This window comes from Callorhinchus milii, unplaced genomic scaffold (genome assembly GCF_018977255.1).
Source record: "Callorhinchus milii isolate IMCB2004 unplaced genomic scaffold, IMCB_Cmil_1.0 Scaffold5, whole genome shotgun sequence".
In the NCBI taxonomy this organism is placed as follows: domain Eukaryota; kingdom Metazoa; phylum Chordata; class Chondrichthyes; order Chimaeriformes; family Callorhinchidae; genus Callorhinchus; species Callorhinchus milii.
Window position 1 is genome coordinate 35,830,304 of NW_024704746.1, and position 18,885 is coordinate 35,849,188.

The 18,885-nt window shown below is 40.0% G+C and overlaps 1 protein-coding gene across 4 annotated transcripts in view; it reads right to left on the minus strand.

Annotated features, from left to right (window-relative positions):
• Nucleotides 1-17,305, minus strand: part of ano6 (anoctamin 6) — a 49,475-nt gene extending 32,170 nt beyond the window's left edge. For 2 of the 4 annotated variants that reach the window (XM_042335735.1, XM_042335733.1), the window contains exons 1-4: nt 17,220-17,305; nt 16,870-16,927; nt 3,212-3,294; nt 2,297-2,344 (exon numbers count right to left, since the gene is read on the minus strand). In XM_042335735.1, the coding sequence (XP_042191669.1) occupies nt 2,297-2,344; nt 3,212-3,294; nt 16,870-16,927 (189 nt within the window). In that variant the 5' untranslated portion in view covers nt 17,220-17,305. The remainder of the gene's footprint in view (nt 1-2,296; nt 2,345-3,211; nt 3,295-16,869; nt 16,928-17,219) is intronic. The other 2 variants (XM_042335736.1, XM_042335734.1) reach the window with 1 other exon arrangement.
• Nucleotides 17,306-18,885: the final 1,580 nt, after the last annotated feature.

Genomic DNA, 18,885 nt, shown 5'->3' on the forward strand with positions numbered 1-18,885 from the left:
TGTTCTTCTGAAAGTTTTTGATCAACGCAGGAAATACATCTTCTATTATTTCCCATCTATTTCTTTGTTTCTGCAGTGCATCCTGATAGTGTCCCGGCCCTGTATTGTGCTACACGGGTAAGGCTGAGAGCAAATAAGCATTATACTGTAGCATTACTCATGGGATTAATGAGTGTTGCACTAGTGAGGCCCATTCTCTCCAAATTAAGGCCTCGATTAATTTCCTCAGTGAGGAGTAGAATATGGCAGCCATCATATTTCATGGATGTAGTGATTGTTTACATCTCTCCATGCTAAATACATGGTTAAACCATCGGCTAGAGTAACAATGCATTTTACTGGTAATTCAATCCTCCTGAACAACCTTCTGATAAGCACTATGTATCAATCATTAAATAAGTGAAGTGGTCATGTCCTACTTACAGCTTTTATTGCTTCAAAATGCAGTATTGATTCTAATCGTTCAAGATTTAGCTCACTTACCTTTCCCAGATATTCCACAGAACACCATTACCTAATGCACAGCAATTGCCAAGTATGCAGACTGTATCAGAAATAACTATCAATGTTCCAACTGAGAGATAACTTGATAATCTTCCTTTATGACACATGGAAAGCTTTACAACTCACTTTGAATTTTGTAAATTGTTGCAGTATTTGGAGTTTTATTCTTTGGTAAAGTAACATTAATATGCCTGCAAAATCTGTTGTGTTCTGAGTCCTCATAAAAGCTTCCGTGAAAGCTTTAATGCTAGAAAGAATTATTGTTTTTTTTCCTAAAATACTGGAGTTAAGATTTGACATAGCGCTTTTCATGTCTTCTGGACATCTCAAAGTGCTTCACAGAATATATTGTAAAGTGAATTGACTGTATAATTTTGGGAGAAACGCAGCAGCCAATTGCATACAGCAGTGTCCCACAGTCATGGAATGAAGTGACCAATTTTTTTATTATTGTTTTTTTTCTTGAGAGATATTGTCATCAGGCGTGTGGAGTAAGGAAACTTGCCCAAGCTTTCTCCCTGCCGGGAATTGAACCCAGTTAACCCAACATGTGAGAAACTTGCGATTTTGATATAGACTACCAATTTATACGCTCACATAGTATGAATTTTCATTGGTGTATGATATACAACTGAAAGCCTTTGTGGCATGCAATTTGACAAACCTCTGTTTCCAAGCCACTCAGTGCTGAAGCATGTGGCATTGTAAATAGTAGAGGTTTGGGTCACAGGGACTAGCTTCATATTACCCAAAATTGGCAACTTCACTGCGGTTTTACAAACGACTGTGTGATATCAAGAAGTTCCATCCTGTAGTACAAATAATCATCAGTCTCTAGAGCCCACAAATCTATGGCAAACTTCACTTAAACTTGTAAATTACAAAGTACATTTTCACTGTTGACTTTCCTTTGTTTACTGATGCGAATAATAATTTGCAACTTCTGTTCTCATGCATCATCCATACCAATGCATTTCCAGTATGGAAAACAAGCTGACATCCTGGGTGAATTTCCTTACCTAGCCTTGGAGGATGAATCTAATTACAACTGTAACTCCTCCTGATAACATTAGTTACTGAAGTTTATGAAAGTGACTCTGGAATGGAAAAAGATTGTCCTTAAATTTGTTGCTCATCCCTTTTTACCCTATTCCCATGGTGAGTATTAATGTCAGTCAAAATATACCTGTTCTTGCCAAATACGGAATGTAGTAGTGTAACCTGCTACTTTATGTGCTGCTGATATCAGGTAAATCTCATTCCAAATCAAACAAAAAATCTAGAGTTTGTTTAAAATGTATCTTAAGGCAGAAAGAGAAAAAGATTCAGATACCATCTCCTCTACTAGAAATGTCAAAAAGAGTTTTTGTTAGTATGACAGCTATTACATAGATGTAAATATACCGGGAGAGGAGAAGAATACAGTCTTTACTGAAGTAATCCATCACAATTAGACAAAACTACATAAATTCTGAAATGTAGAAATAATCTAACTATGCTATAAGCCTATAAGATCTATAAGTTCTAAGCTATATGCTCTTCCGGTTTCAATTACTAGGACAGATATTTGTGATCTTAGGTGTTTTGCACAAGAGAATAAGGCATTTTGCTTTGTCAAAGATCTACAGTCTTTCTTGGCAATTGCATAATGCATTGGAATAAATGCTCGTAACTCGATTCACAACCAATTAGGCAGTTCCCCAGAAACTCCTATCAAAAGGCTTCTAAGAGGCCAAATATGTAACTAAGTTTGTTAACTAAAGTCAACTATGTGCATATAGTACCATCTTACCCCAGAGTTTGCACCAACTAAGTATGTTGACTCTTTAGAATATGGGCCCTGTTAAAGGTACCAGGAGGAAGGTGTTAGAAACATTCAACAAGGCCTTTGATTAAAATATTAGTGAAAAACAATTATGTGCTGCCTATTAATTGAAGCGTTATGTGTGGAATTAGTAGATTAGGATAATAAATATTGATGAAATAGAACTCCCTTAAGATCACGCAGATCACCTTTGGCAAGATACAACCGTGATTAAGGTGAACATTCTCATGAATGGCTATATACCGGTGAAGATATCTCTACCGATCAAAAATGTAAATACAATATTGTACTGGTCATTTTCTTTTGTCTCCATCCATAAACAATGTATGAAGTAGGAGGTACAAAAGTTACCCATGTGGCAAGGGCATAATTTCGTTTACAATTTATTCTAAAACCCTTTTAATTCTACATTAATTCCATATTTCTACCATGTCTCACCCACTAAAGACTTCCTCAGCCCAAGGATAAACTTGCTCAGCTGGTGGAAAAGTGTATTACTAGCTCTGATAAGACTGCTCTTTCCTTCTGTAGATTGGAAAATTGCAGCCCTGTTATCAGACTGGTTAATACTTCTTAACCTACTAAAAACTTGTTAAACTTAACATTTGCTTTGATAAGTTGAGCAGTGATCTTATTGGAGTTCTTCATGTTTATTGAACTAGGAACAGACATTACCACACTGAGACAACATGCAAATTGTCGATTGGTAAAGGGAAACAGTCACTGCCTAATATTTAACAGTTTAGCATCAATAAAAATACACAGATTTTTCGAACTGCTGTGCACTAGTTTACAAGCAATTCTATACTAAAATATATCCCTGAAATCGAGCATTTTGTTAATGTTTCTATGCAGCACTATTCCAATGGTTCACTGACTTACCATTTGAATCGCTGTTTCCGCTTGTTCACCCTGCATGGTTCCATAGTTGGGAACACACACTTGTTGGCAAAAGTCGTTGTCCACTGAGAATAAAAAAAGTTTTTTTTAAAATAATGTGTATAATGCATTCCTAATAAATTATTTGTGTTTCAAATACAAAAAACTTAAGAGAAGAAATAAATATTCAAATATGTTGGTTAACGTAAACTGTGATAAATCTCTTCAGCTGTGAAACACCAGACTTTCTATTCAGGCAAGCAATCATAGCAGTGACATGTACTATAGAAGTAATTTAACACTCACTCTTATCCTCCTGGGGAGGAGCTGAGTAAGGATGGAGTGAAAAGATAGGACCCGAGGTAGGCTTTAAAGGCGGGAGGTGGGGCGGTGAGGCAGTGGGACCCTGAGATGGAACTCCAGAGAGCAGGGCAGAATGACTGAAAGCTCACCCCATTGATTATGTGGGGGAATCGAGTGTTGGATACGAAGCAAGCCACTCTTAGCTGAGTGTGGCTAGGTCTGAGGTTGTAGAGGAAGGCAGAACAAGGCCATGGAAGGTTTGAAAAGCTGTTTAGAACATTTTGTTTCAGAAGAAAATTGAATGAATGAAGGTAAGGTTAATACTGCATTCAAGTTTGATGATTATTACAAAAGAAAACTATTCCAGACAGTGAACTGCATTTATTACTGTAATATTTGTTTTTATTTCAGTATTACAATACATGAGCCAAAGAGGGAAAAAAACCCAGCCCAGGGCAACATAACTCCCCTGGATCTGCTGACATTCTAAAGCTTACCCTCTTGATTCAGGGAATGGGGTTTTATTATCTATCTTTAATGGTAACACCACACCACCCCCGTCCAGCTATGTTCGACTGGTTCCAATCCATACTGCAGAACAATAAACTGCACAAGATCCTTTTTAATAGCAGTAATTGAAATCAGATGTCATTGGACTCATGCACATTCCACCCTTCCTTACAAACTGGCTCTCATTCCGCTTAATATGTTGCTTGAGATTTTTTTTGAGGAAGGGGTGGGAGGATTCATTATGGTCTCATTTGTAGTGCTCATCTCCATCATTTATTAAAGAGGCATTTACCTATAAAATACACAGTCACTGCACTAACACTACCTCTCTTAAAAAGGATTACTTTATTCTCCTTGTTGTACTTTTGTTTTTCTGAATGAGAGAGAATGCATCATAGGAGCCACATTGTCAGGTTATGTGGTGCTAACTACATGAGTAAGTCAGTCACTCTCCCACACCTCCAGAGCTGCCCAACAGAAATCTCTATGAACTAGATCTCCTGATCAGGCTGTGCCTCTCAGCAGATACACAGAACAGGGCAGAACCTAAGGAAGGCAGAAATACTGTTTGCAAAACCAAACGGCAGAGCGAAAACTGCTAATGCATTCAAGATGATAAAATAATAATAATTCTTGCATTTGTTTTGATATACTGCAACATCTTTCCCATTGACTCTAAAGTGCAGTAACTGCGTATTTTGTAGGTAAATGCCTCTTTAATGGCATATTATAAATGATGGAGGTGAGACAAATGAGACCACAATGAATCCTCCCATCACTTCCTCCAAAACAAATCTCAAGTATCAAATGAAGTAGAGAGTGAGCTGGATTTCTGTGTAAATTCTTTTAACTGCAGAAAATCAGCTTCAAAGTTAACCTTATTTATCAAATTATGGACAACCTGAAATGAAAAGAAAATGGATCCAAGTGGAATATCTCTCCTACATGAACAAATTTTGCATTTTATTACCATCAAGAGAAAGTAATTTAAAACTGTGTTTACTTCTGTCAATCCCTGCAACTTGAACTAGCTTGAAAATACTGCTGAAACCAGCCTACAAAACCCCAACAGCTAGTTGGTCTACACATAATTTGCTGTATACAGCTGAATAGACATTATTGGAAAGGTTTGAATTTGGTAAACAAGATTTTTCCAAATTAATTGAAATTCCAGCACATTTTGGTTTGGGAATTCGAAATCGACATTGCATTTTAGTGGCAAATGGAGTTTAAATACATCTGGCAACTAGGCTGCTTCTTCCAGTGTAAACAGAACACTTGGATTGATATCTTGGCCGACAATACAGTACTGGGCAATTGGGTATAAGTATGGTATAACTTCCTGCTGCTATCATCCATTATCAATTATTCACCCTTCTGTCTCAGCACCTCTGATCCCTTTCTTTTATATATTGAGAAGCAGGTGAAGGATTGAGGCGAGAGCAGCACACTAACATGGCTGAAAAAATAAGTTAAATCCACTAAAACCTACTGGTCAACACCAAGCTTAGGTTTTAAATGTCTGCATTTTGTTGAAGTAAGCCAATACTGAGCTAAGTAGTTCCCCATTCTTAAGGCCCTGGGAAACGTTTAAAAATAAACTTGATTTCATTACCACTGTGGCCATATTAAAATGTATACAGTATTATTTGTATTCTTTTCACAAAATACTATCATATTCAGTATATTTATTTTTGATGTTTTAATACAACAATTCAGCAGAGAATGGAGGTAGTAAGTGATAGAAACAATGAAAACATATGAAGTATAGTGGTTTCCAATGCTGAGACGAGAGTGCGAGTCCTTGGCTCAGCTTTAAACAGTTGGCATGGTGTTCAAGTCTAGCAAATACAAGCGAGGTTACATTTGATTTTCATTTCAATACATTACTTTCTGGATATGAATGAAAGCATATTGCAGTTTCACAATCTGAGATTGTTTTGAATATAATGGTAAGCAGAATAAAAGCTTCCCAATAAAAGTATAATTTTAATAATTAATGATAATAATAATCCTTGCATTTGATATAGTGCTTTTTACATCTTCTAGAAGTCTCAAAGCGCTTCACAGAATATATTGTAAAGTGAATTGATTGGATATTTGTGGGCGAAATGCGGCAGCCAATTGCCCACAGCAGTGTCCCACAAGCAATCGTGGATTGAAGTGACCAATTTATTATAGTTTTTTTTCTTGAGGAATTATTATCAGGCGTGTGGAATAAGGAAACTTGCCCAAGGTTTCGCCCTGTCTGGGAATCGAATCCAGGTTTCTCGCTTGTGAGGCAAGTGCTCTAACCACTAAGGTACAGGACTCCACTAATCTTCCTACAGCAGTCGTTTTATGGATCAGATAAAGATTGAGCAAACACATATATCTGCCATGGTTTAGTCTGACTGGATTAGATAATCTATAATGCTGTTGCTTAAAGCTACATGATACCACAATTGCATATAATTAGTTCTATTGTAGCTAGAGAACTTAATTATTATGAGAAGAGTTGATAAATTTTGACATTATAGATACTCTAACACAATGTTCAGACTGTTGCGAAGTTTTTGCTAGCTTTTTTAATTCATTAAATGCCTGGTACTGCATCCACAATCATTGCTGTTCTGACAGATTGCCTGTCAGACATCAAATGCTGAATGAGCCATAACTTTTCCAACTTAACGTCAACAAAATTGAGGTTATACTGCTTGGCTACCACAAACTCCTCATGTCAAGTGCTAACTGTTTCAACCTTCCTGATTGTTTCCCGTGAGCCTGCGCAGAACCTCTGCAATATTTTCAACCCTCAACTCTCCTTCAATCTTTTCATCTGACCAAGTCTATGACCAAGTCCACTTTCTTCCATCTTCATTATGTCGCCCATCTATGTCACTACCTTACCCCCAACACAGTCAAAATCCTCATCTAAGCCTTTGTCATCTCCAGGTTCAACATTTCCCACACAAGTCACCCCCAGCCCCATTCTACACAAACTCCTCCCTGCCACTGGCAAATTGGTCTTCAGCCACTTTGACTCCTCCATCTGAAACTCTCCTGAAATCTCTCTCCCTTTCTCCTTCCCTCTCTGATTTCAAGCCCGTCTGTGTTTTCAGCCAAATGTGGAGAAGGTGTCTATATGAAATACTACATAAAACAAGCTGAAACAAAGTAGTTCTGTGAAATTAACCTTCATTACAAATTTCTGTAACTGTTATAATATCTAGCAGTATATCTGACATATTGATTACTTAAAATAATTGGTAACACTCAATATTTTGAAAGTTGTAATGATTATAATGATATATTTTAGAATATTGAACAGGGCTATGTTCAAAGGTTTTGGTTTACAAGAGAACATTTTTCACACTGTAGAAGGGGAGTATTTTTTTGGAGAACGGATGTTGCACTAAAGCAGGAACATATTTAATTATTTCCTGCTTAGTCACACAGATATAACATTCGCCCACAAGATACGCACAGTCATACCACTTTCAACATATCCTGTGATCTATATCCTGTATCGTGTTTTAGGATGTCTTGATGACATGATAAAATGCGATATCAAATGCAAGATTTTTATTATAAGTATAGATCTTTTGATGTTCGACAATCTGTCCGCAATTATTTTTAAAAAAATGTGATTTACATGGCTTATGATCTCTTGTGAAATGAGACTCCTTCTGATAATCATTAAATATGTACTGCTGACCCACAGGATTTCCACTTCATTATGATCTAGTTCCACAGTGGAGTTCCTGCATGTTTATGAGGATTCTGTATTAAATATTCATGCTATTTTTCTGTCTTTTGACTTTGAAACTTTCTCTAATTCACTTACAAATCCCGCTTGCTTTTGAATTGTATAGCCTAGCAAAAATGAAGCCAGCAAAACAAATAGGTTAGCATAACTCTTAGAGTGGCTTCTTCTAACTTAAGTGTAACTTTGTACTTAGAAAGGTTAATGTCTTATAGGCCACCCACTTGTACCTTACACATCAGTGAAATATGATTCCTCAGATATAACATTTCTGAAACTATCATAATGTTGCAAGATATTGGCACCTTGGAAACTGAGGCAAGTAGATTCTTCAGACCTGTTTTTACAGAGTGCATTTTGAAGACAGTGAGATGCCAGTGCTCAAGAATCTATCCGGAAGCTAGGATAAATTACAAATTCATCATATGGGAACCCACACATGTAAAACCACAAACTATAGTTCCGTAATTCTGTGTTTTACTCCATTGAAGGACAGTGCCTCTCAGCTGCCCAGGGGCCTGTGGCTGCAAGATTTAACTCAGTTTTCCTGAGCTGCTGACAATGGCTGCTATTCTCAATATTTTCAGTGATTTTTTTTTAAAAATTGCTTTTAAACAGAACTGCTTAGGAAAAGTCATCCTAAGTGCAGAGATATAAATATATTTCAAGTGCATCTTTATTGAATACAATATGATCCAGGTTCCTGGTGTCAAGATCAATTGCATATTGTATTACAATATAACATCTGTACCTCCCTCTGCACATATGTGCTTATGCATAATAGATCCCAAAGGATTTGCATTGAAATACGTAGCTGTATCACTTTCTGTCAAGATTTGGGGTCAAGTTATTCTTTTCCCAGTTTCTGTGCCACTTTTATTAATACTAAAGAAAACATTTAAGAAATCATCATAAAAAATATCAGTCTATTTTATGATTTGTTAAACCTAGGAGTATAAAGTATGCATTAGTCCAATTGATGTTTTTCTGACCGGTCACTGGAAAAGTCATAGGTATGACTAACACACTGAATGCTGAAGTAGTGGTGGCGGATATGATTGTTGAATTACCAATTCCATTAGCAAGCTCTCTACTTATTAGTGATATGAAATGTACCATACTGACATGGGTCCTTTAAATCCACAAAGGAAGCAAACCTTGAGTGTTTTCTGCTGTGATTGATTAATGTGGAGGCAGAGTCTTTGGAAAATTGTCTAATTTAGACTCATTTCAAGATATCACTATGTATGTCCACCACTAGAAATTAAATGGAGGGGCCTTTGAGATGAGCTGGAGGAATAAGACGGAGGTCTACCAGTGGAAAAACATTTGTTCTGTCGCTTTACAGACAAACTGCCAGCTCTGCCCGAGGGAAACCATTCTTTGCATTTGACTTAGCCTTTTTTTATATTACTTAATAGGCAAATGTTATGTCTATGTGACTAAGCAGGAAATAATTAAATATGTTCCTGCTTTAGTGCAATATCCATTCTCCAAAAAAACTCCCCTTCTACAGTGTGAAGATTATACGAAAAAAGGTTAGCGGGTAACATTAAAGAGAATTCTAAAATATTTTACAAACATATCAAGAAACAAAGGCTAGTCAAAGGTAGGGTGGGGCCAATTAAGTACCAAGGGGGAAATCTTATTGTGGAGGCAGAGGGCATGGCTGATGTGCTGAATGAGTACTTTGCATCTGTCTTCACAAAAGAAGTGGATGCACCAAATGCCGCAGTATCGGAGGAGAGGTTAGAGGGAATGGATAGGATAAGTATAAACAAAGAGGAAGTACTGAAAAGGTTGACTGCGCTGAAGGTAGATAAGTCGCCCAGTCCGGACGGGATGCAACCAAGATTACTATGGGAGGCACGGGTACAAATAGTGGAGGCTTTGGCTACAATTTTTCAATCTTCGTTGGACACAGGAGTGGTGCCAGAGGACTGGAGAGTGGCCGATGTGACTCCCCTGTATAAAATGGGGCAGAAGTACAAACCTTCTGGGAACTACAGGCCAGTCAGCCTAACATCAGTAGTGGGGAAACTCCTGCAGACTATAATCCGGGACAGAATAAATCTTCACTTAGAAGAATATGGGTTAATTAAGGACAGCCAACATGGATTTGTTAAAGGCAAATCTTGTCTAACAAATCTAATAGAATTTTTCGATGAGGTAACGGAGAGGGTGGATAAAAGTAGTGCAGTTGATGTAGTTTATATGGACTTTCAAAAGGCATTTGACAAAGTGCCACATGAAAGACTTGTAAGAAAAATAGAAGCCCAAAGTATAAAAGGGAAAGTGGCAGCATGGATCCAGAATTGGCTGGGAGACAGAAAGCAGAGAGTTGTGGTGAACTGCTGCTTTTCTGACTGGAGTGTACAGTGGCGTCCCTCAGGGATCGATATTAGGACCACTGCTCTTCTTAATATACATAAATGATCTGGACTTGGGTATAGCAAGTACCATTTCCAAGTTTGCAGATGACACAAAGTTAGGTAGGGTAGTAAACAGTGAGAAGAATAGTAGCCAACTGCAGGAAGACATAGATAGAATGGTAAAATGGGCAGACACATGGCAGATGAATTTCAATGTGGAGAAATGCGAGGTAATGCATTTTGGTAGAAAGAATGAGGGGAGGCAATACAAGCTGGTAATACAATCTTAAGGGGGGTAAAAGAACAGAGAGACCTGAGGGTGCAAGTAAATGAATCCTTGAAGGTGGCAGGACAGGTAGATAAAGCTGTAAAAAGCGCAAATGGGATACTAGGTTTTATAAATAGGGACATAGAGTACAAGAGTCAGGAGGTTATGATTAATCTATATATAACACTGGTTAGGCCTCAGTTAGAATACTGCGCCCAGTTCTGGGCACCACACTATAGGAAGGATGTTAAGGCACTGGAAAGGGTGCAGAGGAGATTTACGAGGATGGTACCAGGAATGAGAGACCTTGATTATGAGGAAAGGCTAGAGAGGCTGGGATTATTCTCATTGGAGCAGAGAAGGTTACGAGGAGACTTAATAGAGGTCTTCAAAATCATGAGGGGATTTGATAGGTTAGAAAGGGAAAAACTGTTTCCACTGGTGGGTGTGTTGCTGACTCGAGGTCACAGATTCAAAATAGTCTCTAAAAGAAGCAGAGGAGAGGTGAGAAGACATTTTTTCACGCAGCGATTTGTTCGAATCTGGAACACATTGCCTGAAAGGGCAGTCGAGGCCAATTCAATAACTACTTTTAAAAACGCGGTGGATGGGTATTTGAGGACGGGTTTGCAGGGTTATGGGGAAAGGGCTGGGGAATGGGACTGACATCAATTGCTCTATTCAAAGAGCTGGCATAAACTCGATGGGCCGAATGGCCTCTTTTTGTGCTGTATGATTCTATGAATCCAAGTCTTATCTGTGCATACAGCTTATCGCATGTGTAGGGGGCTAGACATTAAATGCAACAATGTGTGGTATTCAAACCGAGAAGGGGAATAATCCTCTGCAGTATTTCTTGGGTGGATCTACAAATATTTGTTGAGTAAGAAATTGCATTGTTCAAGCTGGAAAGGACTACTGCACTGCATTTGGCTGTTGCAAAAATAAAAAAAATCCTGTATTATTCTGTTTCTCACACTCTTTAATCAGTTTCTCTGTTACATAGCTATCCAGTTTCCTTTGGAATTTGCTCTCAAGATACACTTCCAATATCTCCCAAGGAAGTTTTGACAGTAGCCTATCTGAACAGAACCAAAAGTATGTCACTGTGGCAATGGAGGAACTCAAAGAGTTAAACTTGGTGAATCACAGTAGATTTAATTCATCGCACAACCGCAAAAAAGATTCGCTATTTTGTCAGTATTTCCAGCAATATGGAAATCATTACTTCCACAAAAACACATTCTTTGTGAAGCCAAGGAGTCATATGACTAACGGAATCAAACTTTCCATACAAGTACCCGGAGAATTCTGTCAATTGCAGAATACGCCAGTTAGTACAACAAAACAGATTTTTTTTCACAAGCTGTGGCTTGAAAAAAAACAAATGACACCGCCTCATCAGTAATTTCCCACAATTTTCAAAGGCAAACAAGGAGTAAATATAAAGTGTCCAACAAGTACAAATTGATGTGGAAATGTAATATGTAGGTTTAAAATAATAGAACAGTTAGGGATCAATTTAAAAGAATTTAGGTCCCGATAATTTCACTGGCTAATCTCTAACAGATGTGTAGCCTGCTATGAGATTTCCAGTTACAATGGTGGATTGAAGGTATTGACTACACAACAACATGCTTAACATAGAACACAAAACTTCCTATTTTTATTAGACACTTGCTAGAAACAGACTTCCACTCTTTACATTTATATAAAGATTGTTTCATAAATTAAACCAGGACTTATATTTTATAACTATACTGGATATACATGGAGATCAGACACATATTTTGGTTTTACTTATTTTGTTTGTCAGCCTGGCTCAGTGGTGGCACTCTTGGCTCTGAGTCAGAAAGTTGTGGGTTTAAGCCACATGTCGGGACTTGGAATCTTATAGTCTGTGCGGACAATTAAAAAGTGCTATAACAAATTCTAGGATGATTATTATAATAAAGAACTAATTAGGAATGGATCTGAACCTATATCACAGAACTGTACTGACCTGCAGAATCTTACCGGATTGATCCAGGACCAAGCTTTTGTTTGCTAAATTGTGTTCCAGCCCTATCCCTTGAGGTTGTATAACAATCATCCAGATACTGTATTATGTTTGGAAGCCTACCAGAAATTATTGGCAGCTTGACAGTTTGGAGGCAGAACAAGGTGTGTCCAGTTTTTCTCTTGATGGCCACAAAACAAGATTAATTGAAACGCAGTGACTTTTTTAACTTCATAAGTATCTATAAAAAGCTAACCCTAATCAGATTCTACTACAATATTGTCTGAGTGATTATGTATTTTCAATCTAATTTTTTTGGACACTGTACAGATATCTTTTGTAGTGATGTAGGATGGTGTTTTTAAAAAACATATGAGAAACAAATTTTTAAAGCATGAAAGGTTGCAAAGGACAATAATAATAATAATCCTTGCATGTGGTTATAGCGACTTTTTACATCGGAAGGATGTCTCAAAGTGCTTCACAGGATTTACTATGAAATGGAGTGACTGTGTGTTTTGTAGGCAAATGCGGTAGCACAATTGCACACAGTGATGTCCCACAAACAGCTATGGAGTGAGTGACCAATTTTATTTGGAGGATTGTTGACAAGCGTATGATAACATTTGATACACTGTAAACTGCCGAGAACTCGTCACTCCAAGGGAAAAAATGGCAAGTTATCCGGAATGGCAAGTAAGCCACATGTATACATCTATACTAATAAAGACGAACTATCTGTCTGTCTGTCTGTCTGCCTGCCTGCCAAGAACACAATAACTGATTGACGTAGAGACACAATTTATACCTCATCGGAAAGGTCTTGCATTAGGGAGTGTCATGGATAGGAGTTTTTCGGGGATCTCCTATTGTTGATGAGCTACATTAAAAAATGCTTTAATTAAGCCCTCAAAAAGGTATGCATGGTACTCTGCAATAAAGTAGCGACAGAGGTCACACACCTTCTAGAAAGATACATCTTATACTATTAAAGACAAAATGTCTGGCTGTGTGTCAGGAGTCCTCCCAACCAGGAGTCTTCTCGACGATTCCTCCCAATAGGAGTCCTCCCACAGGAGTCTTCCCAAAAGGATATGTGTGCAAATATGTGAACAAGAAATGGTAACAAGTTCAATAGCACATTTTTTTAATCTTAAGGGATAAAGATGCCTAAGAAGCAAAGATCAAGCCTCTAAAGGACAAATAAAAATGTCAGACAAAAGAGAGAAGGCCAATTAAATTAAATTGGTTGCAAGTGTAGCTGCAATAGGTACAGCTAGTACATTAATAAATGTGACTGGGATATTGACAGCATGATGACTTAAGTGAAAAGTTAAGCCAGGATCAAGTTATTGGGTGTTTACTTTCACACCTTTCACATCAGGAGGACGTCTCAATGTGCTTCACAGGATATACTGTAAAGTGGAATGATTGTGTATTTTGTGATTGAATGTGGCAGCCAAATAGCACACAGCAATGTCCCACAAACAGCCCTGAAGTGAATGTCCAATTGTATTGGGGGGGTTGCTGACCAGGACACTGGAAGAAATTCCTTTCTCTTTATAAATGGTACCGTGGGATCTTTAACATCCATCTGAATAGACAGATGGGACTTTGGGATGAAGTCTCACGCTAAGGACAGCACCTCCAACAATGCAGCACACCCCAGTACTTCACTGAAATATCAGCAGGTTACAGAAGTTCGTTATGGGTTCTGAATATCAAGACCATGGAAATATTAACTGTGCAAAACAATTCGCTTAGTTTGAAACAATGTAAACTCTATGCCTGTATAGATAATCCAGAATTTGTTTTGTTACCATAGCATGTTACCAAAAAATATCAGACAGCTTCCATTCATGACACTAAATTCAGAACTCTGCAGCTCGTGTACTGTCCCGCACCAGGCTTTGGGAACACATCACTCCCACCCTCGCTCGCCTCCACTGGCTCCCCATCCCCCAGAGGATCGAATTCAAGATCCTCACCCTCACCTACAAGGCCATTCACGGCCTTGCTCCCTCCTACCTCTCCGACCTACTATCCCCCTACCTACCCGCCCGTACCCTCCGTTCCTCTGGCTCCGGTCTGCTCCACATCCCCCGCCCCAACCGCCCTACCATCGGTGGCCGGGCCTTCAGTCTCTCAGCCCCTAGGCTCTGGAACTCTATCCCCCAGTGCCTTCGCCGCCTCCTCCCTTTCCTCCTTCAAGGTCGGTCTCAAGACCTTTCTCTTTGACCGTGCCTTCAGCTCCCCTCTCGACTCTCTACCCACTCCTCGCTCCCTCCCTTCCCTCCCCTCACCCTGACCATTTCCCCCCCCCCCCAATGCTCGGGTCCTGACCCAACTGTACAGCGCCTTGGGACGTCCTCCCGACGTGAAAGGCGCTCAATAAATGGAATCTTGTTGTTGTAAATGAGTCAGGTAGAGTTGAAAGGACAAGGTTCTGCAACACGATGGGAAAGAAATGGGCTTGATGGGCCAAAAAAGACTTCTACTTCCTTATTTATGTGTATTTTTGCACCATTGCCATGGAAGTTTCAGTTCTCTTCCTTTTGATGTTAAACTGCTTTGTTTGGAATGGCAGTTGCTAATTCTGCATTTGGGCTCTCAGCAAGAAGTAATTATTTTGTTTATCACATACATTTTCTGGTTAAAAAAAAGGTTAAACAAATTGCTAACTGTCCTAAGAGGAGCAGTTTGTGCAGTAGGAAACCACGCTTTTCACTCAACTCTAGCGCTTGGGTTTGAATCTGACTCAGGATATCAGGATAAAAACTTTTTTCTTTGTTGACTGTGAGTGTTCCGCATAAAAAAAGGTTTTGCCCCTCTTAACCAACTTCTAGGATAAATATGCATGGAATCAAAAATTATACATTTTGGTGCCTAAACTGAGTTTGTCAGTAGCTTTTATCTCCACTAAGTTCAATCTTTTCTAGGAATAATACAGGAGGTACTCTCTTGACATCCTCTTTCCTCAGTTGGTGAAGTGGAGTGGGCTCTATTGTTCAAATAAAATGGCTCTCTGCAATGTAAATTTTCCACAATGTGTATCTTAGTTTTCCGGTTCCAGTTTCCAAACCTCGGTGTCAACCGGTTTACAAATAAAGCTTTCACATAATAACCTTCAAAGCACAGTGGGGTAGAAATGTCACCTTGGTCTAGATTTTAGAGCATCCAGAATTGGCAAATTCTTAAATACTGCCTCAATTTTGAAGATTTTGAAGTTCTTCTTTTTAAGAACTACAAAATAAGGAACACCTTCGAAATTCTGACCGAAAGCTCTGAAATGCAATGAAAACAGAGCAAATCTATACCTCGGTGAAATTCCCCTTCGCCTCACCACCAAATCCCTAGTATTTTGAATTCACAATAATTAATTTGAGATGAACCACTTCCTCAGGCGAGAATCTCTGAACTGCACCTCGTTCGCATTCTTTGTTTTCCAAAACACAAGAAGTCGCCTGTCAACCCCAAAACCTGTGGGTTCAAAGCAAAAAAGCCAAGTGCTGGCACAATAAAAGGTGGGGTACCACCTTGAGCCCTGGGGCTGAATCACAGTCACTCACTCTGCACTGTGGAGTCCTGTAGCTCAGTGGTTAGAGCACTCGCTTTGCAAGTGAGAGACCTGAGTTCAATTCCAGGCAGAGGGCGAAACCTTGGGCAAGTTTCCTTACTCCACACAGAGCCTAATAATAATCCCTCCAAAACCAAAAACAATAATAAATTGGTCATTTTCAATCTACGACTGTTTGTGGGACATTGCTGAGCGCAATTGGATGCCGCGTTCGCCCACAAATATACAGTCAATTCACTTTACAGTGTGTTCTGTGAAGCGCTTTGGGACGTCCTCCCGACGTGAAAAGCGCTATATCAAATGCAAGGATTATTATTATTATTATTATTATATTACTGTCAGGTCCATAAACCTGGTTTGCTGCATTTTCCTATAGGATGAGTTACAAGTCAGAGCTTCACATGGTCTCACTGTGATGATCCTGACTCCTAACTCTTAAAGAGAGTTGCAGTAGTCCCTTTGCCAGGACTTCCCCACCCCAACACCTTGTTTGAGAGTCGCTTTAGATCTGAACTCGAGATGAAGCCCCTAAACCCCACGGCCGCTCCTCTCCACGACCACGTTTTGAAATCGTTTTCTCTTTTTTTTTAAAAAAAAGTTAAAAGTCAAAAGTTTGATCCGGAAAACACCCGAAACCCAACTGGATCCGAGTCCCAAGGAATCGCCCCCCACCCACACCCCCCACACCCCCTCCCCACAAACCCCACACCCCACACCCCCCACACCCCCCCCCCACCCACACCCCCCCCCCCACACCCCCCCACCCCCCCCACCCACACCCCCCCACCCCCTCCCCCACAACCCCACACCCCCCCACCCCCCCCCCCACACCCCCCCCCCCACCCCCACCCCACCCCGAGCCCAGGCTCTGCCGATTAGTTACTCACAGTCCTCGGGGAATTCTTCCAATTCCAAATGATCTTCGTCCGAATCCTCAGCGCTCATCTTGAAAAAGGATTCGATCTTTAATCCGTGGATATATATATATATATATATATATCTATGTGTTTGTGTGTGTGTTTGTGTGTGTGAGAAAGTGGCGATAAGATCCGAGAGAAGTGCTTCGACCTTCTGCGATCGACGAGTTCGCGTTGGAGGAACGCCTTAAAAACAATAGGATCGGAGGTGGAAATGATCCCCTAATAAGGAAGGAGGGCGGAGAGGGAGAGAGGGAGAGGGAGGGAGGGATGGGGGGGGGGGGGGGAGGTCGTGGGTTTTACTCGTAAGAGGCACAAACCCGGAAAAGTGGTCAGTGAGGAGTCACAGAGCAAAAATAAAAGAGAGACGCTGGTGATGTCCCCCCACTCTCTGCCCACAAGACCGGTCCCAACAGCAGTAGGTCTCGACTCGAGAGAAATCTTTGCCAAACCCTCGCAATGGTTTCCGCCCTCTAACTGCACAGTGGTTGGAGGAAAACTTGAAAAGCAACAAAGTCTGATGAGGATAACCTTTCCCAAGATCGGATCGTGTGCTCTTCTAAGGCTTTGGCTACGTGGTGTCTTTTCTTTTAATTGAATGGCACCCCTACCTCCTGTGTGTTGTTATAGGGTTAACCTCACTTAAGTCGTACGAGTTGAGACCCATACCTTAATAATAATAATAATAATAATCCTTGCATTTGATATAGCGCTTTTCACGTCAGGAGGACGTCCCAAAGCGCTTCACAGAACAGACTGTAAAGTGAATTGACTGTATATTTGTGGGCGAACGCGGCAGCCAATTGCGCACAGCAATGTCCCACAAACAGTCGTAGATTGAAAATGACCAATTTAATTATTGTTTTGGGTTTTTTTTGGAGGGATTATTATTAGGCTCTGTGTGGAGTAAGGAAACTTGCCCAAGGTTTCGCCCTCTGCCTGGAATTGAACTCAGGTCTCTCACTTGCAAAGCGAGTGCTCTAACCACTGAGCTACAGGACTCCAGGACTATTACCTTCAATATGACTTACGCAAAGTATGAGTTATGGCAAACTTGGATGGACTATAGACTCTTAGGCAGATGTACGTAGGACTGAAATGATTACATGATTTATACCCACTCGCCCCCCACCACTGGCGGGAGAGCCTTCAGCCACTCTACCCCAACCTCTGGGATTCCATCCCCCCCCAATCACTCCGCCTCGCCCCCGCCTCTTTCAAGTCCCGCCTCAAAACTCTCCTCTTCTACCGTGCCATCGGTCAACCCCCTTCCCCTCCCCTCCATTCTCCCTCCTGGATCCCAGTTCAGGTCTGAAATGCTGTACACTGTCCAGCGCCTTGGGATGTCCTCCCAACGTGAAAGGCACAATACAAATATAATCGTGTTGTTGTTGTTGCTATACAGATCAGACTTATGTGTGTTTTCCTGCATGTGTAGGTTTTCTAAGGTTTAGTTTTGTACAGTGAGAGCGATACATTGAACACATTGGACCACTCATTAATAATAATAATAATCCTTGCATTTGATATAGCGCTTTTCATGTCTTCTAGACGTCCCAAAGCACTTCACAGAATATACTGTAAAGTAAATTGACTGTATATTTGTGGGCGAAAGCAGCAGCCAACTGCGCACTGCAGTGTCCCACATACAGTCATGGATTGAAAATGACCAATTATTATTAGTGTTTTTTGTACCCAACTATTAGACAAAAATTGCAGTCGAGTCTTATTTTGAAACACAAAGGGTGTCCTGTAGCTCAGTGCTCAGTCCTCCTTTGGAGTCCTGTAGCTCAGTGGTTAGAGTACTCGCTTTGCAAGTGAGAGACCTGAGTTCAATTCCAGGCAGAGGGCGAAACCTTGGGCAAGTTTCCTTACTCCACACAGAGCCTAATAATAATCCCTCCAAAACCAAAACAAAACAATAATAAATTGGTCATTTTCAATCTACGACTGTTTGTGGGACATTGTTGTGCGCAATTGGCTGCC